The 25,873-nt window shown below is 49.4% G+C and overlaps 1 protein-coding gene across 2 annotated transcripts in view; it reads right to left on the bottom strand.

The window, feature by feature from the left end:
- Positions 1-25,873, bottom strand: part of ADCY9 (adenylate cyclase 9) — a 98,315-nt gene that overhangs the window by 1,334 nt on the left and 71,108 nt on the right. For both annotated transcript variants that reach the window (XM_071571654.1, XM_071571655.1), the window contains 5 exons: positions 25,647-25,749; positions 22,268-22,476; positions 12,913-13,072; positions 9,791-9,939; positions 6,544-6,585 (listed from right to left, as the gene is read on the bottom strand). In XM_071571654.1, coding sequence (XP_071427755.1) covers positions 6,544-6,585; positions 9,791-9,939; positions 12,913-13,072; positions 22,268-22,476; positions 25,647-25,749 — 663 coding nt within the window. The remainder of the gene's footprint in view (positions 1-6,543; positions 6,586-9,790; positions 9,940-12,912; positions 13,073-22,267; positions 22,477-25,646; positions 25,750-25,873) is intronic.

Here is a 25,873-nt window from a genome sequence, read left to right as displayed (position 1 = left end):
GCCACTGCTGCTCCACAGACAGAAATCCTCTGCTGGAAAAAGAGGTGTGGGAAGTGCAGTTACACACTAAACTATAAAATATGCATTGAGAACTTCATCTGCTGTTAAGGAAACGCCAAAGAATTAATTTAATTCTTAAACTCACGGAGAACTTCCTTCTCATCAGGTTCAGCACCACAGAAGTCGCCCAGTTGTGTGTGAGGAACTTCACCAAGGAAACAGTTACTGTTATATCTAAATACGTAACTAAAAGCACCCATGTAAATGTGCATGTGCAATGCTCAGTAATGCCTGGGGGTGTGCTCAGCTATCTGTGTGCATGTGCATGTCTGTACAGAGGGTGCATGTGTGAGTATTGTGGGATTTATCTGGTTTTTTATTACCTCCAATATTCAGAAACATCTGCTTTACATTCCTTGTGCTGTTTCCTCATCTCCTCATCATAAACCTTTGCCATGTGCCTTTCAGGCTGCACATGAAGGGTTTGGGAGAAGGTAACACTGCACAAGACACGTGATGGAGAACCCCCAGGGCAGGGGGTCGGACAAGATGGTCCTTCCAACCCAGACCAGCCTGTGGCTCTCTGACCTGCATGGAAGTGCAGAATCTGGGGCTCTGGGCTGACATCTCTTCTGTGATAAAACCACTGAGGCTCCTCATGGTGGAAACAGAAAGTTCCTCAGAGTGCCAAGAATGAGAAGCTCCTGTCTCACAGAGACTGAGAGCAGTGTTTCAGATCCTCTCCACACTTGGTCTCTGCCAATGAGACCATGAGGTGCTGATGGAGCCTCTGCCAGTGCCAAACCAACCCTACTGAGAGACATCTGCACTCTGCAACTCAGCTCTCCGCAGAGGAGCAGACACCACCTGAATCTGAGAAGGCTCCACCCCTGTAACTCCACAAACGAAGGCTCAGCCCAGGCATTTTGGCACCCAGTCACTTCTGGAGGCACCAACTGCAGTTTTTTGGTATAAAATGATGCCAAAGCTTGATTTGATATGAGCAGACATGTGCTGAAGTTCTCCATGTTAAGAGATGTTTCTTCAGGGAAAGCATCCCATCAACCTTCCTCCTTGAGACCCACAGAGGCAATCCATGCTCAGGGGCAATCCATGCTCAGGGGCAATCCATGCTCGGGGCAATCCATGCTCAGTGCCCCCACTTCTCTGTGAACTTTAAAACTCAGAGTTCCCAACTCAGAGCACAACTGGAGCAACAGCTCTAGAAGGGAAGGCTGAATTGGTTTCTGTAGCACATGAGAACATTTCTCAGCCCGTTTTGTTTCTCTCTGTCCATGGGGGACAGGCTTCCACTTGGGACATATTTTAGAACTGAGCTTTATCACAGACAGTTTCTTTTTCTGAATTTCATTCTCAAGTCCTTGATTGACAGCAAAGTGTGATGAAGCAAAACCACAGCACAGCTGTGGAACAGATGAACATGCCCCATCTCTGCAAACACTTCTCTGTGCCATAGTCTTTGTTTCCAGTAACTTCTACCACAGTGAGCCTACATGGAAAAGAGTTCCCTGCAAGTGAAATATTTACAATCCAGAGTGTGCAGATTGAATTTCAGATTAAAGATAACACACTATATTGGAAATTACTCCTTTTGTTTTCTGGCATAAATACACTTCTTCCAGGAGAAGTGAAGGTATATTCCCTTCACTCTCTTCAGGAGGGAACAGTGGCAGCAGGAGATAATGCCCAGCTCACAGCAGGTCCCCACCATCACCTTCCTGTCACTGCTGTACCAAGACTTTCCTGCCTCCCTTACAACCACTTTTCTCAACAGAACCTCTGTCATGAACCTATTTCTTTCCTCCCTTGAAAGACAAACCAGAGACTAAGCCAAAGACACAGTTTAGTGGTGGCCTTGGGAGTCCTGGGTTACTGATTGGACTTGATGACCCCTGATGGTCCCTTTCAACTCAGGGTATTCTACGACTCCCTGACCTTGGGGGCCTTTTCCTGCCTAAAAGATTCCATAATTAATGACTAGAATGGGAACAATTCCTGAAATACAATCCTTGCTACCTACTTTGCAGGTGGCAAAATATCCTCCCAACTTGCTGGGCTTATAAAACAAAATGAGGGGAGGGTAAGGAAGAGAAAAGACCCTGAAAGACCTTGAAAAATAAAAAAGGGTTGGGGGAAAGAATCTTGTGTAAGGAGAACAATTCAGGTTCTTTTCAGAGTCTGAGTTTGTTATTTCCCACACCTGGTGGGCAGATCTGTGAGAGGAACTGAGCATGATCATTGTACTCCTTTGAGAGTACAAGTTTGATCCAGATAATCCTCTCTATTATCAGACATCCCTGCCACAGGGATTTATTCAAGCCATTAAAGGCTTTTTATTTACACTTTGTTGTACAAAACACCTCTCAAAGCACTTTAACTCCTCTCCAATGAATCAGGTGAGTGCCACAAATGGCGTGTTGGGAAAAGTGGAAGGCAAGACCTGCTTTTTGGGCAGGAACTGCTGCCCCCATTGCCCATCCCTGCAGCTCTGGCCCCTGTGAGCTCTCTCAGTCACCTGCTCAGCACTGGCCTGACCTTCTCTGCCCCGTGGGCTCCAACCCAGGGATCTCCCTGTGCAGGGAGTGACTCACTGTCCCCTGACCTGATTTCACTAAGAAGGAAAGGGTTGGGATCCCAAAACAGAAGGGGCAGAGTCTCCTCCTGGGCAGGTGTTTTTATCCTGGTGCCACTGCTGGAAGCAGCAGGAAGGAAAGCCCTGAGTGCAGCCTGGACGGGACAGCACTGACATCTCCCTCTTGTGGAAAGCAGATTTCTGGACACCCCAGACCAGCTGCAGGACCTGCAGGACCATAAATCACCTCTCACAGTCAGCAGTGATGACCTGGAGTCACCCTTTAGAATGAAAAGAAGGAAAAACCCCCCACCTGAAACAGAAAGGATCACACCCCCTAAATCTTTCTCAGTTCTGTTCTTTATGAGGTGCTGCAGCAGAAAATGAATTTTAAAAGTAATTCATACTGAAATCTTAAGCTGAGAGTGTTGCTTTAACTCCCACTGGTGAGTGCTGGCTGGCACAGCCACCCCACTGTTAACTTGGCACCTCCATCCAGGCTGGGTGAACGTGGGGCAGCGAGAGCTCTGCAGACAGAATCTCCATCACAAATAAGAGATAATGGATTTCCACTCAGGGTTTTGGAAAGCCAGTTTGTTTCTGAGCCAGTAGCCCTTGTTTGGATTTGGATCTCTATTTAAGGAGGATTCCTGGCTGCTGGATCTGGGAGGAGAAGGCAGGGCAGGAATGGTGAGGAATGGAGTTCTGCTTTCCAAGAACAACGTGGAACTGAGCCCTGCAAACCCTCCCTGCAACCAAAGTGCCTTCAGTCCTCCCTCTGCTGATCCTCCTCGAGCACCCACAGTGGAAACAAACCCCCCACCTGCTCTGAGGGAAGAAATGAATGAAAATGAGAAATATTCCCTGCTAAAAGACAAGTTTATGGTTGTGTCCTTTGGGCTGTCTGGGAAATAGGGCAAATTCAAAGGTTTGATTAATGGACAATCCAGACATGACTCTGTGCTAAGGCTTCCTTACCATTGCTAATTTCTCTCTTCTCAGGCAACATCAACATAGTTTTGATTCGTGATCTCTTTTTGATTCTCCCTCTGCAGAGGGACCTGCATAGACTTGAGGGATGGGCTGATTGCAATGGGATGAAGTTCAACAAGGCCAAGTGCAGGTCCTGCCCTTTGGCCACCCCAACCCCCTGCAGCGCTCCAGGCTGGGCACAGAGTGGCTGGAGAGCAGCCAGGCAGAGGGACCTGGGGGGACTGAGGGACAGGAAGCTCAACAGGAGCCAAGAGTGTGCCCAGGTGGCCAAGAAGGCCAATGGGATCCTGGCCTGGATCCAAACTAGCGTGGCCAGCAGGCCCAGGGCAGTGACCCTTCCCCTGGACTCTGCCTTGGGGAGGCCACACCTTGAGTGTTGTGTTCAGTTCTGGGCCCCTCAGCTCAGGAAAGAGATTGAGGGGCTGGAGCGGGGCCAGAGAAGAGCAACGAGGCTGGAGAAGGGACTGGAGCACAAGTGCTGTGGGGAGAGGCTGAGGGAGCTGGGGGTGTTCAGCCTGGAGAAGAGGAGGCTCAGAGGTGACCTCAGCACTGTCTGGAACTGCCTGAAGGGAAGTTCTGGCCAGGTGGGGGTTGGTCTCTTCTCCCAGGCACTCAGCAATAGGACAAGGGGGCACGATGGGCTCAAGCTCTGCCAGGGGAGGTTTAGGTTGGATATCAGGAAGAAGTTCTTTGCAGAGAGAGTGCTCAGGCATTGGAATGGGCTGCCCAGAGAGGGGGTGGATTCCCCATCCCTGGAGGTTTTTCAGCTGAGCTTGGCCGTGGCACTGAGTGCCATGATCTGGTAAAGGGACTGGAGTTGAACCAAGGGTTGGACTTGATGATCTCGGAGGTCTTTTCCAACCCAATCCATTCTGTGATTCTAAGATTCAAGGAGAAGGAACAACCTCATTAAAAGCAAAATATAAGCTTGTTTGTCCCTCTCGGAACGCATGGAAAGTTTTTGTGGTAAGTGGGGTGAGAAAGGAACTGATTTATTTCATTCCATGAGAAAGGTGCTGCAAAAAAAGTTTGTTAGGATAAGGGAGTTTCACCTTTTCATTAGTCCATCCCCAGGAAAAGGGGCAATTCTGTCTGCACAGCACTCCAGAAATGTGTTACACAATAATGTACAGTAAAACAGCCCTCAAAAGAGAAGCCAAATTCTGTTTAATGGTAGAAATAGAACAGGACTCACTCCCAGGACTTGTTGGTTTACAGGTCTGGGCAGTGCCAGGTCAGTGGAGCCTGCACTGAAGGGAGTAACTCATGCACAGGTGCCTCTTCCCCACCTGAAGGAGCACAGACAACACACAAACCCAGCACATCTCCTAAGAAAAAGGGGCAAATGAAGTTTAGAAATGTTTAATGAGTGAGACATTTGGGTCACTGCCTTATTTGGCCTCTAAATCCCAAGTAAGGCTCAGCAAAGGAGGCAGAGCCAGCTCACAGTGACATCCATGGCTCGATTTCTCACCAGCTCTCACCTGCAGTGACTTAAAAGTTGTGTATTTATGGAAGAAAAAGCCTTGCATGCAAACAGTGCTTGGTAACTGATCTTTTCCCAGATTTCTGTCCTTGAGGGGAAGACCTGGTAGTTAATGATTTAAGGCAGGATGAATTGTTTATCAGTGATTAACAGCTGGGTGGGAGCCTGTTGGGGGAGAGGTTTGTAACTCTGAGCAGCACAAAAGCTTCAGTGAGTTCACAAACTAATAATAAACCACTCAGGATCCAAACCTGGACTGATCCTAAGGCATCACTGGAGTGACCACCACACTAACACCTTGCCCACTCCTTCACAGCAAGTTCCCTGCAGAGTTTGGTTATACAAAAATCAAGCTGCCTCTTCTTTTGGCTTTAAACTGCTATTCTGGATTCAGAGAACTGAATTCTGTTATGAAAATGAGGTTACCTTTATGAATGAAAGCCATGAAAAAGGAAATCCCAAAGCCCCCCAAATCCCCAGACTGAAGTGCTGACTCCTTGGGGAGGAAACACGTGATTGAAGGTGTTCCCACCTCTCTGCACCAACCCCACGTGTTTCCCACACACCACAGAACTCAGGGGGGTCACAGGTCTGTAAAAGCAGGTTTGTTTTGGCCCATGCTCCCAGGAAAAGCAGCACATGCTCCTGGAAAGCCACTTCAGTGGATTCCTGGCTCACATCACGGGGTCAGCAGCTCAGCACGACCCAGTGTTGCCCCCAAGCTTGTGACTGGCAAACACACACTTGTCTAATACCAAAGGCAAGTAAAAACACCTTCAAAATGGTCCTGCAAAACTTGCAACAAACCCATGAGAAATCCACCACTGAAATAATCAGAGTGAATCTTTAATGTATTGATTTATAAAGGGCCATTGATAACCCAGGAAGACATTTCTGTTTGATTGTTTGAAAATCTGGGGGCAAGAATGTCCTTTGCTCTCCAATTAATTTCTGCTGTCCTGCCCAGGTGAGCTGAGGGGACAGCCAGGCCCAGACTGTCCCATCTCACCCTGGGAAGGCACCTGCACATCCAGCTTTTCCAGGGGCAGCTCCTGCCCCACAGGGAATTCTCCCCTGGCCAGCCATGCTCCAACTCCTGCTGCTTTGAATGGTGCAAACCAGCCAAGGGAACCAAACAAACAGCTGGTGATGTACAGGTAATGCTCTAAAAACTGCTACCACCAGAAAAACAGATGCTGTTTTATAGAGCTCCTCCATAATTCTATTTCCTAGAAATCCAATTTAAAGAGGAGATACCATTACACAGCTCTGACATCAGCTCTGCTGAGTTGTGGTCACACCAAGTAACCTATAAAGGAAATTACAAATATGAGGAGCTGAAACACCACTTGCTGAACCAATTTGTTGAGTTCCCAAGTTATTACTGTGGATGCAAAATTTTGCTACAGATAAATCACTGAAAACATTTCCATCCCTAAACATAAAGATAGTAAATTTATATAAAGCTTACCTAAAGTTCTGTGCCAAATCTAGAGGAGGAGTTTCCATGGAGCTGAAAGTAAAAAGAGCACTGATTTCAGAGGGGAAGGTGAAGCAACAAACAAACCATCCTGCAGAATTTCAGAGAGAATGTTCAGCTTCTGTTATACAGACCAGGATCTGCATCTCACACCTGAGCAGCTCCAGATAATCTGTGTCTGAACTGACTTATCTGCATCTGGCCTGAAAGGAGGAAGCAGCCAGAGATGCAAATCCCTCTAAAGGGAAACTGCTGGTTCCTGGGATGAGTAATAGTTAAACAATCCTGGATTACCTGGAAACAGGGAGGTGCAAACTCAGAACTCTAAAACTTGGTTCTGCCTTCATCCCATCTGAGCACACAGGACAAAGATTTTAAAAATAAAACACAAAAAACAAACCCCAACCCCTCCAAACAAACAAAAAATCCCCTCACAAACAGAAGACACCATTACAGAAAAGAAGCACTTCAAGCACTTTTTCAAATATTAAGAGAGTGTCACAATCTCACAATTAGTTACATCTGTAAAGAGAAGTAAAGAAACCTGCAGAGTGGATCCATCTGTGGTGCAGACAAAGCTGCAATACCACTGTGACCAAAAACATGGTCCAGATTCATGGCAGGAGCAACAAAGAGGTGATTATTAACACACTGAATTTATGGGTTTCACTAACTCAGCCTGTGTTAGTTTTGCTCAGCAGCAATTCCACCAAGCACCTTGTTGGACCTGCAGTTGCACTGAGCTCCATCACTTCAAACTTTTATTTTTGAGGGATGGGATGGGGACATATTCCATGATTTCTGAACTTTCCTCATTAATGGGGACCACTGTTCCACTCACAGGTGGAAACACACTCTCATTACCAACATTTCTTAAGACAATGGGTTTTTAACATTCCCAGGACACCCCCAGCAGGCAGCAAAAGCTGCTGAACCCACAGGACAGCAAGGTCTCTCTTCTGTGCTTTGGAACAGCCTGTCCCAGTCCCTCAATAACGTTGAAAAGCAGAGAAAATCCCCAGTTTTGGGTTCCTTTCTGCACCAAGTGCCAGCACAGAGCTCGGGCACAGGAATATTCCCTCCCCAGGCAGCTCCAAGCACACACCCCAGCAGGGCAGAGCTGAGGGAGCTGCAAAGATCCTGCTGGGGGGAATCATGGAAAAGGAACCAGGGAGTCAGGAATTGGCATCAGGGGTTTGCTCCTCACTCACTTCCCTGAAAAAGCAAACCTGGTGGAGCCAGTTGGGCTCTGCTCCAGGGAACAGGGGCAGGACAAGAACAAACGGCCTCAAGTTGTGCTGGGGGGGGATTACAGTGGATACTGGGAAAGTTTCTGCATGGAAAGGGTGGGCATTGGGTCAGGCTGTCCATCTTCATCATCATCATCATCATCATCATCATCATCATCATCATCATCATCATCATCATCATCATCATCACCACCATCCCTGAAGGGGTTTAAAAGCCATGTGGATGTGGCACTTGGGGACATGGGTTAGTGGTGGCCTTGGCAGTGCTGGGGAGCATTTGGACTCTGTGACCTCAAGAGGCTTTTCCAACCTAAAGGACCCTGTGATTCCATGACTGTCAGCACAGCTGGTGGCAGCAGTGACAGCACCAGTGCCACAAAGGGAAAAGGCACAGGACAAAGTCATCTTTGCTCCTGGGAGAGGGTCCCTCAGTGCTGGGGCACAGACAGCACTGGCTGTGCTGGAACCCAAACCCAGGAGGGGACAAACCCAGGGGGACAAACTCAAGGGGACAAACTCAGCTGGGGACAGGGGAGTCTCCAGACCCCACCACTCCCTCCCTTCACTGAAGCTGCAAAGAACTGCCCTGCCCTCCTTGAATGCTCTGCACACTGACCAGGGAGGGGTTTTTCTTCAGCCCAGTATGAGCAAGAAATCATCTGCCAACTGACTCCAACTCTCAGTTGTTTTTTCCCAAGGAAAGACTTTCTTCCTTCAACCCTTACAGCCACCTCCAAATCACAGGTGTGAACAGAGGTGACTTTTATGCTCCCTTTTTTCCTTTAATATAAATTAAATCAAGATTAAAAGAGTGCACTGAAGATACTCCAAGAGGGGATTAAAGAAAAACACTCACACAAAACGTGTATCTGCCAACTCTTTTTGGTTTGTTTGGAGGTTTTTGCATGTTTTTCACCACATGATTCAGCAGGTCTCTGAAGTAGGAGAGCAACTAGACTGATTGAGCAGAAGACCTTGCAAAGTCCATCCCAGGAGAGCCAAAGACTGTGAGAGGTCTTAAAGCCACTGAGAAGTGCAAGTAGATTATAAAATGTTATCAGCAGGAGTGGAAGGCTGGAAAGACCCCCTTGACTCTCCTGGGAAGGAAACAGGAGGAGAATACTACAAACAATTTCTCCTTGGGGAAAACTGCTTATCAGAGGAAACCTGAAATAACTTAAGGTTATTGCACAGAAAATGCATAGTCTTGATTCTTCTGGTTACTGTCCTGCAGCATCCTCTGGAAAGGCAGGAAAGTGAGAAAGGAAACAGGGCACTGGAACCCCATTAAATTTAAGCACCTCCATTCCACACAGGAACATGCATTGAGGAAAGTGGTGGAAGAAAAACACATGGTTCCTGAGAGCAAAAATAAAAGCAGGGAGGTGTGGGGGAACCACTGGGCTCCCTGGCCCCACCAAATGCCTGGGAAATTCCTTAATAAAAGGGATTTTCAAACCAATGGTGAAAGGCAGTTCTGTGGGTCTGACAACACGTGTGTGCCCCACAAGCACAGCAGGTGAGCACAACACTAACACCTTGCCCACTCCTTCACAGCAAGTTCCCTGCAGAGTTTGGTTATACAAAAATCAAGCTGCCTCTTCTTTTGGCTTTAAACTTCCATTCTGGATTCAGAGAACTGGAATTCTGTTATGAAAATGAGGTTACCTTTATGAATGAAAGCCATGAAAAAGGAAATCCCAAAGCCCCCCAAACCCCCAGATTGAAGTGCTGACTCCTTGAGGAGGAAACACCTGATGTGAAGGTGTTCCCACCTCTCTGCACCAAAGAAGCACAGCAGGTGAGGACAGAGAGTCACACAGGAGAGAGCCCTGAAAAAATTAACAATGCAGACATAAAATTATTGAAGTTGAGGTGGTGGAGAAAGCCATGGCAGGGGGTAAATCCTGTGCATTAGATCCTGGTGTGAGTGGTGCAGGAACCCCAGAGTGCCCCCCTGGAGCAGAGGGTGTGAGCTGGACACTCACCTGCCTGGGCACAGGGACACGTGGAGCAGGAGGAGCAGCACAGCTCCCACCACAGTCGCCAGCAGGGACCTCATCCAGGAGCTGAGCTGGCAGAAGTTACAGTACTGCACAATGGTGATGAGAATGGCACAGCACATGAACATGGTGTACTGCAACAGAGAGAGACAGCCAGTCAGCCCCACCTGGGCACCGGGAAAGGGCACGGGGAGAAGGGTCCAACCCCATCTGCACTGTGGGCACAGGCAGTGAGCCCTCACAGGGCACCAGGAGGCAGCACGGGAAGAAAAGGCACATCTTCCCTTCCAAGAGCAAGAGAACCTTTAGCACAGGTCACAATTCTCCCTGGATGGGGTTTTGTACCTCTGTGTTACACAATTACTTCAGCCACTTCCAATGCCTCCAGCTCACCTTTGCAAAAAGCTCAGTGCCTCCTCTTACTAAAATAAAATAAAATTAAAATAGAAAAGGTAAATACTCATAGCAACCTCCTCTCCACTGCTGGGGTTAGACCCCATCTGTTTAAAATGGAATATCAAAATGCCACTGCATTGAAAATGTGGAAGGCAACTACACCCACCTGCCTGTTTTTACAAACCCTTCTCAGAGGACCCTGGTCAGCAACAGGGGAGCTGGGGCAAGGAAAGATCTGCCCTGGCAACAAAGGGCAGGGACTGGTCATTGCCAGTAACACGACCACTTGTGCCAACTTGCAATGACAATTTTACATTTTTTGTTCCAAAGGCCCCATCTCAAACCCCCCTCCCTTTCCCACAACTTCACTGAACAAAGGCAAGGAAGTGCAGGAGGGACACATTGCCCAGAACACCTTCATCTCCCCCAGATACAATCCCACAGTGCTCAAAACTCTCAGGCTGATGTGCCAATTTTGGTTTTAGAAGAATATTCATGACCATCCAAGCTCAAACAGAGATTCCACACCTGCGTGAGGGAGTTCTGTTCTGGCTTTATGCTGTGCTTTACAGCATGAAATGATCATTCTCTCCCTTTCTCTCTTTTATTTTTAATCACAACCTCTTAATAATAGTCTCTTTTTATTGTTAATTTTACATGCTCTGTTCAGCTGAAGCACAGACACTGCAATCCTGTAGCATAACAAGCAAACACATGATTCAGAGCAGACACAGAGCATGGGAAAAAACCCTTGCATAATTTACCACTTTCAAACCACAAGCACAGTTGTTGGTTTTTTAAAATTACTCAGAAAACAGATAAAAGGAGTTTCAGAAGTGTCCATAAAAAGACATAACTCAAACTTACTTTTTTCCCCCCATTTCAGGTCTCCTAAAGTGGCAGAGCACTGGGTCTCACTCCAAGGGATGCCCCAGCATGAAGCCAGCCTGTAGAGGGTCAGGTTGTGCTGCACTTTACTATGGATGCATGGCTTTGGAAAGTTTTTTTTTTCATGGCTCTTTTTTTGTTAATGTTCTTTTGAATTATTTTATATCCAGGGAGGGTATAAAATGCTATGAATAAAAAAAAACTTTGCAAAACCATGTCATAGTAAAACAGGACACTCACCTGACCCCCTACAGGCTGACTCCACCTCCCAGAGCTCCGTGAGTGTGGGAACACTGAGCACAGCCCGAGTTGGGACATCTCTTGGAGAGGGAGCCAACAGCCCCACGACTCTGGAGGACCTGCAGGAGGAAAGAAAGCAAAGTTCATTCTCAGTCTGGTGATGAAAATCACCATTTTACTGCAGCCTGAAGTGTTTTGACTCAGCCTGACCTGAACAGGTATTGAGAATACACCAATAGAGTTTTTTTATTATTTTTAAACATTTGGAGAGATGATCAAGGATGGTGATGAATGGGATGATATCAAAATCACTGGACAGATTTGAAGGTTTTTGGGTCCCTTCAGTTTAAAGAAAAAATTCCTTCAACTAATTCACTGATAATCATGTCAAAGAAAGAGCATCAACAAACTGAACTAACAAAAAATAAATTTACTTCTGCAAAGTTCTTAACTAAAGTCCCAAAAGGGAGAAGCTGCAGAATGGCTTTAAACATGTGATGTAACAGAATGTCCAACACACCCTCCTGTGCCTGTGATAACCACGGGGAGTGTGTTTAAATCAGAAGGACCAACAAGTGTGTGGCCACAGGTTGTCATGGCACAAACACTTCCCACAGCCAGGAATGAGCTGTGATAGGAAGAGTGAGGAGGATCTGGTCATAACCTACACCCAGGGCCCTGAAATAGCAAGGGCTTTGTGAGACAGAATTCCCTGAAGATCCTGGAAAGCATCACTATGGGACTGAAGAGAAACCTGCAGAGAAATCAGCTTTCATCTCCAGTTTGAGGCCATTTTATTCACAGTTTTTAAGCTTTGATTTTATGCTACAGTTGGCCTTTAAATTAAACTGTTCTTTCCCCTTCTCATCACTGCCCATGGTAGGTGGCTGGAAATGGAAGATCTTTAAGGTCCCTTCCAACCCCAGCCAGTCTGGGATTCTGCAAATTCAGAGAATTTATGTGAAATTCTGTGACTATTTAACCCCTTGTTCTCCCTCTCTGAATGCTTTTACTAACAGAGACCCCAAATCCCCTGTGGATCTCTGTGTCTGGGCTAAATATGCCCATTGCTTTCTGTTCCTTTCCAGAAGGCAGTTGCTGCATCCCTTTAACCATCTCCACAGCCCCTGCAATGATCATTTCTAGGTACAGAGACCTCTCTCTGAGTTCCTCCATCTCTGCAAAGTCACAACACCCACCACTAATACTGTTCTCACTGCTGAGATTCACTGCACACCATGGCCAACTGCAAACTCCAAATCCAGCCTAGATTAATGTGCCTGAGATAAATAAACCACCTGCATTATGTCCAATAAACTCCTGCAGAAGTGCTTGGTCTAAGGAAAAACACAGCAGGGAAGTATCAGGCATTTCTAGGCAGGCTGTCCTCTTTTGTCTGGGAGTTTTCAAAGCCCTGTATTTACATAACAAACTAGGAATTCCATCAGCCACAAAGCCCTCTGCCTCCCAGAGATCCGAATGGAACAGATGTAAAGCACAGGGAGGTGGAGGAAGGTGCAGGCAAACAACACGGATTGTTCCATCCAAAACATCTCATCACCGAGTGGAGTTGCACAACTTACATGTATATTTGTTTCGAAATCAGAGGTGAAGTGTGAAAAAACTGCCAGGGCTGGGAGAGAAACCAGGATTGCACCGAAGAAATGCCGAGGCAGCCAGCCAGATATCACCTCCAGGAGACGCTTGGTGCAAGCCATCACCTCCTCCAGGAAGAACGCCATCCTGCAACACAGGGAACCGGGCGGTGTTAACGAACTGCAGCATCACCGCAGGCTCTGAGTCACCTGGAGGGACCCACCGACCTGCAGGTGTCACCCAGGCTCTGAGTCACCTGGAGGGACCCACCGACCTGCAGGTGTCACTCGGGCTCAGAGTCACCTGGAGGGACGGACCGACCTGCAGGTGTCACTCGGGCTCAGAGTCACCTGGAGGGACCAACCGACCTGCAGGTGTCACTCAGGCTCAGAGTCACCTGGAGGGACCCACCGACCTGCAGGTGTCACCCAGGCTCTGAGTCACCTGGAGGGACCCACTGACCTGCAGGTGTCACTTGGGCTCAGAGTCACCTGGAGGGACCCACCGACCTGCAGGTGTCACCCAGGCTCAGAGTCACCTGGAGGGACCCACCAACCTGCAGGTGTCACTCGGGCTCAGAGTCACCTGGAGGGACGGACCGACCTGCAGGTGTCACTCGGGCTCAGAGTCACCTGGAGGGACCAACCTACCTGCAGGTGTCACTCGGGCTCAGAGTCACCTGGAGGGACCCACCGACCTGCAGGTGTCACTTGGGCTCAGAGTCACCTGGAGGGAATGACCAACCTGCAGGTGTCACTTGGGCTGGGAGGTCACTTGGAGGGACCGACCTGCAGGTGTCACCCAAGCTCGGAGTCACCTGGAAGGACCGACCTGCAGGTGTCACTCAGGCTGGGAGTGAGCACTCAGGTGTTCCACACTCACAGCACCTGCTGATGGGGCCAGGGAATGACCCACCTTTGGCGATGGATAAGTGAGGGGGTGTTTGCTGCGGCACAGGGAGGGCTGGGCGTGCTGGGGAGGCACCTGACAGCCAAATTTCTCTCACTCGGGGGGTTAAGCACAGGGAGGGCTTCTCTCCAGTCATAAATTAATAGAATCATAGAATGGATTGGGTTGGAAAAGACCTCCGAGATCATCAAGTCCAGCCCTTGGTCCAACTCCAGTCCCTTTACCAGATCATGGCACTCAGTGCCACGGCCAAGCTCACCTTAAAAACCTCCAGGGATGGGGAATCCACCCCCTCTCTGGGCAGCCCATTCCAATGCCTGAGCACTCTCTCTGCAAAGAATTTCTTTCTCATCTCCAACTTCAATTTCCCCTGGCAGAGCTTGAGCCCATCGTGCCCCCTTGTCCTATTGCTGAGTGCCTGGGAGAAGAGACCAACCCCCACCTGGCCAGAACTTCCCTTCAGGCAGTTCTAGACAGTGCTGAGGTCACCTCTGAGCCTCCTCTTCTCCAGGCTGAACACCCCCAGCTCCCTCAGCCTCTCCCCACAGCACTTGTGCTCCAGTCCCTTCTCCAGCCTCGTTGCTCTTCTCTGGCCCCGCTCCAGCCCCTCAATCTCTTTCCTCAACTGAGGGGCTCAGAACTGAACACAACACTCAAGGTGTGGCGTCCCCAAGGCAGAGTCCAGGGGAAGGGTCACTGCCCTGGGCCTGCTGGCCACGCTAGTTTGGATCCAGGCCAGGATCCCATTGGCCTTCTTGGCCACCTGGGCACAGTGGGCAGGTCGGGAGAGGTGAAGTGTTTACAAACTAAACCGACCCACAAGAACAGCAGGACTGTGTGCCAGCAGCACCGCACACCCCATGGCCAGCCCAGCCCCCGGCGCCAGGCACAGCCACCCCACCACTACCAAAACCAGTCCTCCCAGTTGCAACCACCCGTCTGCGAGCTCCCTGTCACTGAGGATGGGCAAGGGGAGCGTGGGCTGAGCCCTGGCAGCCTGGAGGCAGCAGAAGCAGTTGGGCTGGGAGCTGGAGGGCCAGCTGGCAGCAGCGCCAGCCCCAGGAGCCAGCACAGCGTGCCAGGCTTTGCCCACGCGGGCACCGAACGGCTCCTGCTGGAGCAGCACAGAAACCACGGCCCGGGCTCGGCGGGAGCCGAGGGGGAGAGCTCTGAGAGAAGAGACCGGAGATGCTCCTTAATGAGAGCAGCTCTAATTGCTAAAATGAATAAGGGAAGGGAAGAGGATGCTCAATGCTCAAGGGCATTGCATGGAAAACTATTATTTATCCACAGAAATAAATCCTTGGGATAACTTCCTTCTCGAAGCTCAGCATTAGTCACTTGAGAAAAATTGTAACTGCTGTTCAAGTGCCTAATTAGTTTTATGGAGACATAAAAGAAGGTAGTGCAGCACAGTTAGCTGCAGCCAGAGCCCTTAATGGGATGTGTGGAATTACCAGACTCACTCTGGGCAGGTACTTCTGGACAAGAGCAGCGCCCAAACAGTACAGAATTACACCTCTTTTTAAACAGAGGTGCTCACAGCTAGAAAAAAACCTGTAACATACACTAAATATGGATTTCCCAATCTCCAAACTGACATAAATTACTCCATATCACCATATCTTTAAAAATAGAAATGCAACATGCTTATTTTTAACCCCACTGTCTGAAATACAAGGTTTTATGCTGGATGGAAGCCTGAAACAAACCAGGCTGAATTTGAATTTGTTTATGCAAATTTGACCCTCATTCCACACCTTTATATTCAGTGTTCACTAATGATATTTTAATTATCTAGTCTGGACTTTGTGAGTTTTGCAACCACAAGCATTTTCTGAAGCATCAAGAACTCTCCTCTAATTTAACTTCTTTAATATATTAAAGTCTGGAAATTATCCTTAAATGCACGGGAAAAGAGAAATTTGGGCTGGGATACATTGTAATACACCCAGATCCCACGAGAGGGTGCTCACAGATTTGCCAGGTCTCAGTTTAATGGACTTCCATTCACACCTAAAATCATACCTGTGTTCCACCAAGAAACAGTTTCCAACAAGGCACGGAAATTTAAAAACTGGATATAAAGCAAGATATAATACATAAATAAATAAAATCTCTGCAGAGTAAGATTTGGGGTTTGTGCAGGGTTCTGAACTGTCCCACCCTGAGGACAGAACTGTCGCTGTGCTCAGTGGCAGCTGTGGGCGCTCAGCATGTCTGAAGTCAAGGTCCCACCCCAGAAAACACAGTGCCATTCTCCCGAAGGATTGGGATTAGGATGCCCATGGCTATACTGGGAGAGAGGAGTGGGAATGGGGCTCCCTGGACTGCCCTGCAGTGCTGGTGTCTGCACAGGCAGCTCTGCAGCTCCTCTGCCCACGCTCTCCTGGCGCTCGGCGTCGCTGCCATCCTGCCTGGCACAGCACCCGGCTCAGCGGAGGTGCCCAGAGCAGCTCATGTCTCTCACCCCAACCCACACACCAGGGACTCCACTTCTGCAGCTCTCCTTCCTGCCAAGCCTCCATGCCAGGACGAATTCCTGTGGGAACTACAGCAACAGAGGCACCAGCGAACGCCAGCAGCTCATCCCGAGATGAGGACACGCTTTGTTTCGGCAGCCGTGTCTCCAAAAGGACACACAGCACAAATTCCAGGGCAGTGCCCCGTGTCTCCTGAGAATCTTCACCTTCCTGCATTGATTTTTTGGGGCTGGTGTTCATCCCAAAGCTCAGTGCTCCGGAATGGATGGCCTGACCTCCCCTCCCTCCCAGGGAGCATCACTGGACACAGCCTGATGCTTCCAGCCAGGAGAGCATCCCATCAGACAGCAGTGAGAGCTGCAGACACTTCATGGCTACAGGGCACGATCAGTAAATAATGTACTGCCAGTGGGCAGCTCAACGGGGCCTCAATGCTGAGGTTTAAACAGGCTGGAGTCCAAATTAGTAACTTTGACATAAATGATTAATGGCTAATGGAGACTGTTAACATCATTTCTGTATTTACTGGCAGTTTCAAATCAATTCCCAGAGTTCAAATCAAGAGCTTCTGGCATAGCAGCAATTTGGTGGGATATTAAATACCAGATGTTAGAAATAAATAAAGGCAACCAGACTCCATTGTCTTGCCCAGCATCAATACTCTGTATCAGTCGTGTTAACAGATCTGGGTCATTAAGCTCTAGTTGCAGAAAACAATTTCTGCTCCTGGTCATTGGGAATTTAGGAAGATCCAAGAGGATCTTGGCTGTGGACAGACCATGGGTGGCACTTCAGCAGGGCTGGGAAGGTGAGGCACCAGGAAAAGAGCAGTCCTGCTCAGTCAGACAACAGCACAACTTCCCATTCTAGTGCTGAATTGCACTTGTCTCCCTCATCCAGGAGATAATTTGTTTTGGTCTCTAGAAAGGTCCTTTTAAATTCACGAATCAACTCGAAGTGCTCCCACTTCTCACTCTTTTGAACAGGGGTGAAACACCCACCCCTCTGCCCTCAACGCTTCACCCACAACTCTTCTCTGAAGCACATTACCAAAAGCAACATATTTTTTGTAAACAAACTCTTTTATGGACAGTTTTATTCAAGAACCAGATGTCAAAATTACCTAGTTTACAAAAATCCTGTATTTAAACAAAAGCAGTGGGCAGCTTTCACCTGTACTCCTGCAGCCCCTCCTCTGACTCCCAGATGAAACCCTGCACTTGCTCTGTGTTCACTGACATTTCCCAAGTTTTTTTTACCAAAATCCAGAACTTTGGGACCTCTTCCACTTCAACAGAACTTGTCAAAGTCGTTACATTTCAAGTGGGCAGAAGGACATTCTTTGCAGAACATTTACAGAGCAGGAGATGACATTTCCCACGTGCTCACAAATGAAGCACCGATTTTTGCGAGCGGCTTCATACAATTAATTTTCGAGTGGCTCTTGTGTTAACAGTGGGATCCTCATTTACAGGTACTCCAATAATTTATTATTAGACACTTCAGAGGCATCAAAACATCCTTCTCCCTCCCTCTTTGCTCCATGAGGACTTCTGCTCTGCCAGAACTCAGGTTTGGTTTCTCATTGCCCAGGCAGAGTCAGGGCTTCCCTTTCCCCTCCCTCAGCTGGACTGAGGGCTGAGCCACAAGAGCCAAGCGAGTCCTTGCTAGGCTGAGTCCTGTATTTAATTACAATTTAGACTGATTTAAAGACAGGGTGTTTCACATCATGATAATGAAAATACAATGTGAAACTTAGGCAAGAATTTTCTGGTCTTAAAATACTCCCCTTTCCTGAGATTCTGGGACGGTGCCCAGCATTGTAGTCTGATCTCCTCCCTGCAGATATCTCGGTGCTATTCTGTGATTGTCATTTGGGATGACATTTCTGCACAGGAAGTTCTGCACTGTTTCTGTGCACTCTGAGTGGTCAGAGGGAGCAGTCCTCACTTGGAAGTGGATTTGAAGAGGAAAAAGATGATTTTCTTCCTTCTGCTCAAGGGAACGTACAGCAGTGTGTGCCCAAAAGGCCCCAAAGGCTATTTTATGTATTTACTATAAAGCAAATATATATTATAAATTCAAAACAATAACAAACACCTCTCCAAACCCAACTAGACACCTTTTCTTACCAGAGCTCCACCTAAATACACCACTGTTATTACATTTAAAACTGGACACCTCCCAGAAAGCTCGTGAGATTTTTCACCTACAAAGCCTGCTCTTTCCAGGTGAGGAATGAGACTGTTTCCCAGCAGGTACCCTGGGCAGGACCTGCTCAGATCTGGGATGATCCTGGGTCTGCACTCTAAGAGATTTACTCAAGTGTTACCTTAGATGGGATGAGCAGAGTTAACCAAACACAAACTGCACCTCGTTAGCAGAGGAAAGATCACAGATGTGAGACCATGGGAGCAGGTTCCAGCCAGGAGCTGGACTCGATGCTCCTTGTGTGTCCCTTCCAACCCAGAACACAGAATTGCTAAAATAGGGAGTGATTTGCAGACACTGCCAGAGATACCTGGTGCGTCAACTCCTGTGTCCCACCTCCTCCTCAGCTGCTGGTTTGAGAGAGGGCAGGGAAGGGGCAGCTGCTGCTGATCCCAGCCAGCAATTCCTGCTTCCCAAACTAACCAGGACAATTTGTGGCGTCTTCAGGTTGACCACACACTGAAGCCAAACCCCTGCACAGCCACACATGGCTCAGGAAGGCAAAACTACTTTGCCAGTTCTTGGCCATATAGATAGACTGAAAACAACAATTTTCCTTCTCCTTAAGAAACCCATAAACCACCAATTACAGAACAGGACTGCAATAAAACCTTATGTATCTGCCTATAAATATTTCTAAGATTATAGCAATGGTTCTTATAAATGGCCAAAACAAGGAAAGGCCAGTGCAATGTAGCACTGGGAAAACAAGTGGGAAAAACACTGAACTGAAAAATACTAAAATGAAGCAAGAATTCCCCTGAAAAGTGAGTGAACACAAATTTTCTCTGGGTAGCAGAAAGCAGCAAAGTGGGGGCTGAGCTGTTTACAGCTGAACTAGTTCATGGCCACCAAACCCAGAGCACATGGGAGAGCTGCCTGGGCACAGTGAGGTGCCAACACAGCTTCTCCCCCACCCAAACCAGAGTGCAGAGACTTCTGCAAAGGGGAAAATGCATTTCTGATGCAAGAGAGAGGACAGAACATGAGTTAATCCAGTTTAGGTGCATTACCAGTTCCACCATCTCCCAGCACAGCTCTTAACACCTTCTGAATTTCTAGGTTTTCTAAAAATGATTTGAATTGCAACAGTCAAACACCCCTGCCAAGAAATACTGTCTTTAAAAGCATTTCCATTGTTCATACATGACCTCTCTCCACCCTACAAGCCAGCTTTGATGTAAATATACTGCCACACATTTACATGCCCACTGAGATACAAACTCCCTTCAGTGACTAAAGCACTAATTCAGTGTTTTTCACCTTGGCCCTGCAGTGTCAAACCAGTGCACACTGTAATCTCTTGTTTCTCTTGAAACAGCAGCAGAATTGCTTCCAACTTGTAATTACAGGAGCATTTGGACTCACAACCCTGACAGATCTGCAGAGATACAAGTCAGGAGGACACAGGTCCCCACACACCCCCCTCACCATGCTCTGGTGTCAAGGGAAGGGCAGGGAGAGCAGGGATGAGGAGGGCACACTGAACCTGCTCCCACATACACACAAAACCAACAACTTATTAATAGGTCCCTCATCTGGGTTAATTACAGGCTGCACGGGGATCTGCACACATCAGACAACACACCCAGGAGGGCACGAGCTGCTCTGAGCGCACGTACAGCTGTGGCTGCTCCACCTGCTGTGAGAGCAACCTCTGGGAACCCCACAGCACCCAGGGACTGTGTGAGCAGCCCCTGGGAACTCCACAGCACCCAGGGACTGTGTGAGCAACCCCTGGGAACCCCACAGCACCCAGGGACTGTGTGAGCAACCCCTGGGAACCCCACAGCACAGAGGGACTATGTGAGCAACCCCTGGGAACCCCACAGCACCCAGGGACTGTGTGAGCAACCCCTGGGAACCCCACAGCACAGAGGGGCTGTGTGAGCAACCCCTGGGAACCCCACAGCACCCAGGGACTGTGTGAGCAATCCCTGGGAACCCCACAGCACAGAGGGGCTGTGTGAGCAACCCCTGGGAACCCCACAGTACTCAGGGACTGTGTGAGCAATCCCTGGGAACCCCACAGCACACATGGACTGTGTGAGCAGCCCCTGGGAACCCCACAGCACACAGGGACTGTGTGAGCAACCCCTGGGAACCCCACAGCACCCAGGGACTGTGTGAGCTACCCCTGAGAACCCCACAGCACAGAGGGGCTGCGTGAGCAGCCCCTGGGAACCCCACAGCACACAGGGGCTGTGTGAGCAGCCCCTGGGAACCCCACAGCACACAGGGACTATGTGAGCAACCCCTGGTAACCCCACACCACACTGGGGCTGTGTGAGCAACCCCTGGGAACCTCACAACACACAGGGGCTGTGTGAGCTACCCCTGGGAACCCCACAGCACAGAGGGGCTGTGTGAGCAGCCCCTGGGAACCCCACAGCACCCAGGGGCTGTGTGAGCAACCCCTGGGAACCCCACAGCACCGAGGGGCTGTGTGAGCTACCCCTGGGAACCCCACAGCACACAGGGACTGTGTGAGCAACCCCTGGGAACCCCACAGCACACAGGGACTATGTGAGCAACCCCTGGGAACCCCACAGCACCCAGGGACTGTGTGAGCAGCCCCTGGGAACCCCACAGCACCCAGGGACTGTGTGAGCAACGCCTGGGAACCCCACAGCACCCAGGGACTGTGTGAGCAGCCCCTGGGAACCCCACAGCACCCAGGGACTGTGTGAGCAACCCCTGGGAACCCCACAGCACACAGGGGCTGTGTGAGCAACCCCTGGGAACCCCACAGTACACTGGGATGCTCCCTGAGGAGCTCCCACAGCTCTGGAGCCTGCAAGTGTCCCCAAAGCTCAGGACACACGAGCTGTGTGTGACTGGGTACAAGTGGGAGCCACTGCCACACAGCCAGCCTTCCCTGCAAGGGCAGGGATGAGGCTGAGGGGCAGGACAAGGATTCAGGACTGAGGATTCTTTGCTGCTGTGTGGGGCTGGCACTGCAAAGTCCCACCCCTTCTACAGAGACCAACCAGTACCCTCTTCCCTTCAGCAACAATGCCTGTCCCACAGCCCTGACTCCAGGGAAATGCTGAACTTCAGTTACGTGTTGGACAGAAACACAAGGTCTTACAACATTAACCTGTGAAACTTCAGAAAAGAAACTAATTCTGGGCAGATGCAACATGACTTCAGCAATTTTTCTTCTTTTTTGCTTTGAAAGATGCACTGCTCTTTGCACCTCTGACTTCAGTTTTAACCCCAGAACAGTGTACTTTTATCTAGGAATGTTTGAGTGGGTTTGTTTGAAGGGCAGATGCAAGTTTTCAGCTTTGGTTTTGATGGTCCAGCAAGGGGAGGCTCATGGGGCAGCCCAGGGAGCAGTAAGAGGGGCAGGCATGGTGTGCAGACCCTGTTTCCCTAAGAGGCCTCCAGCAGAGCAACAGCATTCCATGATTAGTTCTCTCTGTGCAGGACCTGCTGTGAGCCTTGGCCACAACAATGCTGCTCCTCAAACATGCCATGCCATGCCATGCCATGCCATGCCATGCCATGCCATGCCATCCTGTCCCATCCCATCCCATCCCATCCCATCCCAACCCATCCCATCTCATCCCATCCCATCCCATCCCATCCCATCCCATCCCATCCCATCCCATCCCATCCCATCCCATCCCATCCCATCCCAGTGAGCTCCAGGGATGCTGTCAGACCGAATGTTCCCCAGCCAGAGCGTTTCAGCCCTCCCTGCCACCCCCACACTCGGTGACTCCTCACTCACCTGATGGAGATGACAAGGGACAGCACCTCCAGCAGGATGGCGACGACGAACACGGCGACAGCGGCGGGTGGTGGTGGCGCTGCCACCATTCCGTGCCTCAGGAAACAGGTGATGGAGAGGATGAGGAACACCGTGGTGGACAGGAACACATCCAGCAGGGAGCTGAAGGTGGCACTGGCAAAGGTCTTCACTGGCGCATTCTTCACCACCTGGGTGGGGATGGAGGGGAGGAAATGGTTAAAGAAGTTCTGGCCACTTTGTTAATCCAACTAAGGACTGCTTGGAAACAAGAAGCAGAGAGGTGGTTCCATGGCTGTCACAGCTCCCAGAGAAGAATGTGTTGAAAGAGCATTGGCAGCACAGCCCCCAGGCCTGAGCTGATTTTTACACACTATTAAGATACAGAAATAAAATAACATGAGAATTGACTACTCTGTGCAAAGACACATGAATATAATTACTAGCAGATAAAGCTGTGGGGTATTTTCTTCAATGATTTAAATTTAAAATAACAGGTTTTATAAGAAAACCCTACAAACACCTCCCTGCAGTAACAGCTCCTGTGATAGGGTTCCCATCTCCCTTTCACACCATTAAAAGCAGTCAGTGGGACTCTGTGTAATCCCAGTTGGTCAGAGCCCAGGACACCGAGTCCTGCTCTTCCATAACCCCTCACCACACGTTCCCAGCCCATCCTGTCCTGGCCCAGTGCTTGTGCAGCTGTGCTGGTGCTGCTGTGGCCAGTCCAGCTGAAAACTGGAGCTCCACCTCCAGGCTTGCTCGGATGAGCCCAGTTTTGGACTGCCTGTACCTGCCCAAGGGACCACAGAAAGCAAGTTCTGAAGAAAAACAGAAATTCTGGGATCAATGTCACCACGAAGGCACCCAGTTGGAGTGCTCTGGTTTACTCTGGAAGCTCCCTTTGCTCCTCAAAACACTCCTTGCACTCAGCACTATTGGGAACAAACCTTTCCCTCCTCTGCACCTCTCTGCAACCCCAGCCAGCACCTCTTCACCACCCCAATCCCCCGTTAGCCTGAGCAGCAGCAGGCCCTGCTCACACACAGTCCCAGCAGGGAGCTGAGGGAAGCAGCACTGGATCCCCAAGTGACAGCACTAAAGATGCTCTGACAGTGCTAAGCAGTGCCTTCATTTCCAGCTCTGGGGAAGCAGAGCTGACTCCAGAGGGGGATCACAGCCCGGGCAGGGAGCTGGCACTGTGCACCCAGAGCTGAGCTCAGGGGTGCAGGAGTTGCCTTCAGCAGCAGGGACTGCCAGGCAATTAGAGCGCTGACAACTCTTTTCACTCTCCAAGAGAAGATTTTCTTGTTGGTTTGGACCAGTGCTCTGCTAAATATTAAGGCTTTGCAAGGTTTTTGCTCCAGTGCTGCAGAGTTACTATTACAGAGTGAAGATTCCCATTTCCAGGGAGATTTATATAACAACTTAATAGCTTGCTACTAACAAAATACACTGGACACATTCCTGCTCTTTCTAGGAATTCCCTACATATCCACATTAATAGGTCAATCTGTATATATTTGACTATCACTACTTCACTTCTCTTTCCAATCTTTCCATTGGAAACAACTTGATTTACTGTTTTCTGTATGGTGTGCAGATTTTGCAGGCTGAATCCCACGGGCAGTTTCTCCCTGTAGCTGCTGCAGGAGCTTCATGCAAACACCCCCAGACTGTTGTGCTGCAGGATGAGCATGGAGTGAACAAAGTGAACAGACTGAACTGCAACACAACTGGGCTTTCCTTTGGTCAAATAAAGGGAGGTCTCACCTGGAAGTATCAGAGAACAAGCAAACAGGGGCTCTATTGCCAAGGAGAACATGATAACACTGCCCAGAGCTGGCAGCATGAGCAGCACAGGCAGAAATCCCACCTGCTCTCAGATGCAGGACAGACTGGGAAGAAAAGAAACCAACTCCTCCATGTCCCTCCATCCATGCAATCCTGCAGCTTGGTCACCCAGCCTCACAGCTCCTCTCCTGGGCTGGCTCTGGCACTTGCCAACCCCTCTGGAGCTGCTGGTTCAACACAGCAGAAAACACAGGGATGGAAAAAGAAAGAGCTCCAGATAGAAAAACAAACCCTGAATATTTTATGCTGGGCTAGTAAATGAAGTGCTCACAGCAGGGAAGGCTTCTAAGCACCAGAGCCATTAGAAGGAGCAGGGGGGAGGAGGAGCAAGAAGGACAGGGCAGAGCAATTGCCTCTTTTTGGCAGCGATTTTTCGGCTCCTGCTGGAAATGCAGCCTCAGTTCTAAGTGACACTTAATGTCACTCCATGTAAATGTAAGATACCTTGCCAGTTCCTATCAGGCAGGCAGGGCTGTCCCCTGACATGGAAAGCCTGTGATATTATTAGCCCCCGGGGGAACTGAGGGCTTGCTACACTCAGAGCAGAATCCTGAAGAAAGTACCGAGTTCCTTACAACTTACTCACTGCTCCTCACAGTTCCCCAGGGTTTCTGAATGCACCACACTTCCGGAATTAGGACATTTTTGTTCAGTTCAGGTGCCACAGGAGCAACCTGTGCACTTGAACAAGGGTCAGATTCAAAGTTGGCACTCTCAAAGCTGGGATATTTGATGAGAAGGCAAACAGCATTTGGTCCCTTCCTGCCATCTCACCATGGTTCTCTGGCCACCCCAGAGCCTTAAAACAGTCACTGAACATGGAGAAAAGGCAAGGGAGAAGTAATTAGTGAACCTTGGTGGGTTGTGAAAATGCATTTCCAGACCAGTGTTGGACAAGGTTCAGGGTACAGCACAGGACATGCTGATGCTCCAGGGCTGGAGCCCCTCAGGCTGGAGTCAGGCTGGGAGAGCTGGGGGGGTTCACCTGGAGAGGAGAAGGCTCTGGAACACCTGAGAGCCCCTTCCAGTGCCTAAAGAGGCTCCAGGAGAGCTGGAGAGGGACTGGGGACAAGGAATGGAGGGACAGGAAAAGGGGGAATGGCCAAATAGGGCAGGGATAGACGGGATATTGGGGAGAAATCCTTCCCTGTGAGGGTGGGCAGGCCCTGGCACAGGTGCCCAGAGAAGCTGTGACTGCCCCATCCCTGGGAGTGTCCAAGGCCAGGTTGGACAGGGCTTGGAGCAACCTGGGCTGGTGGGAGGTGTCCCTGCCCATGGCAGGGGGTGGGATGGGATGAGCTTTGAGGTCCCTCCCAACCCAGACTCATCTGTGATAAACTGGAAGGAGACTGTTTTCAGAGGCAGCAACACCAGTAGTAGATCACATCTGACATTTCATGACCCTTGCCATCAACTACAATGAGATGTGTTGAAAAAACACCACCCAAAATGACAGACAGTTGCTTAGACTGATTACAGAAGGAAACCAATGCCAGGGGAAACACACCTCGACCTGGTAGCTCTTCCTGTAGGTCATCTCCAAATCCTGATCCAAGAAGTTCAGGCTCAGCTTGTTAATAGGAGGTTTAAAGAAGTAATCTTTCATGAGGCTGAAAAATAAAAAAAGACATTATCAACATCAGTTTGTTCAGCTGCACCTGTTTCAGCCCTCCCTGGTCTGTGGTTGCTGTTTCCAGGGATGCTGGACCTTGGCTTTGATGTTCCATTGGCCTT

This window comes from Pithys albifrons, chromosome 16 (genome assembly GCF_047495875.1).
Source record: "Pithys albifrons albifrons isolate INPA30051 chromosome 16, PitAlb_v1, whole genome shotgun sequence".
Classification (NCBI taxonomy): domain Eukaryota; kingdom Metazoa; phylum Chordata; class Aves; order Passeriformes; family Thamnophilidae; genus Pithys; species Pithys albifrons.
The sequence above is the reverse complement of the archived record's forward strand: the minus strand, read 5'-3'. Positions and strand labels throughout refer to the sequence as shown.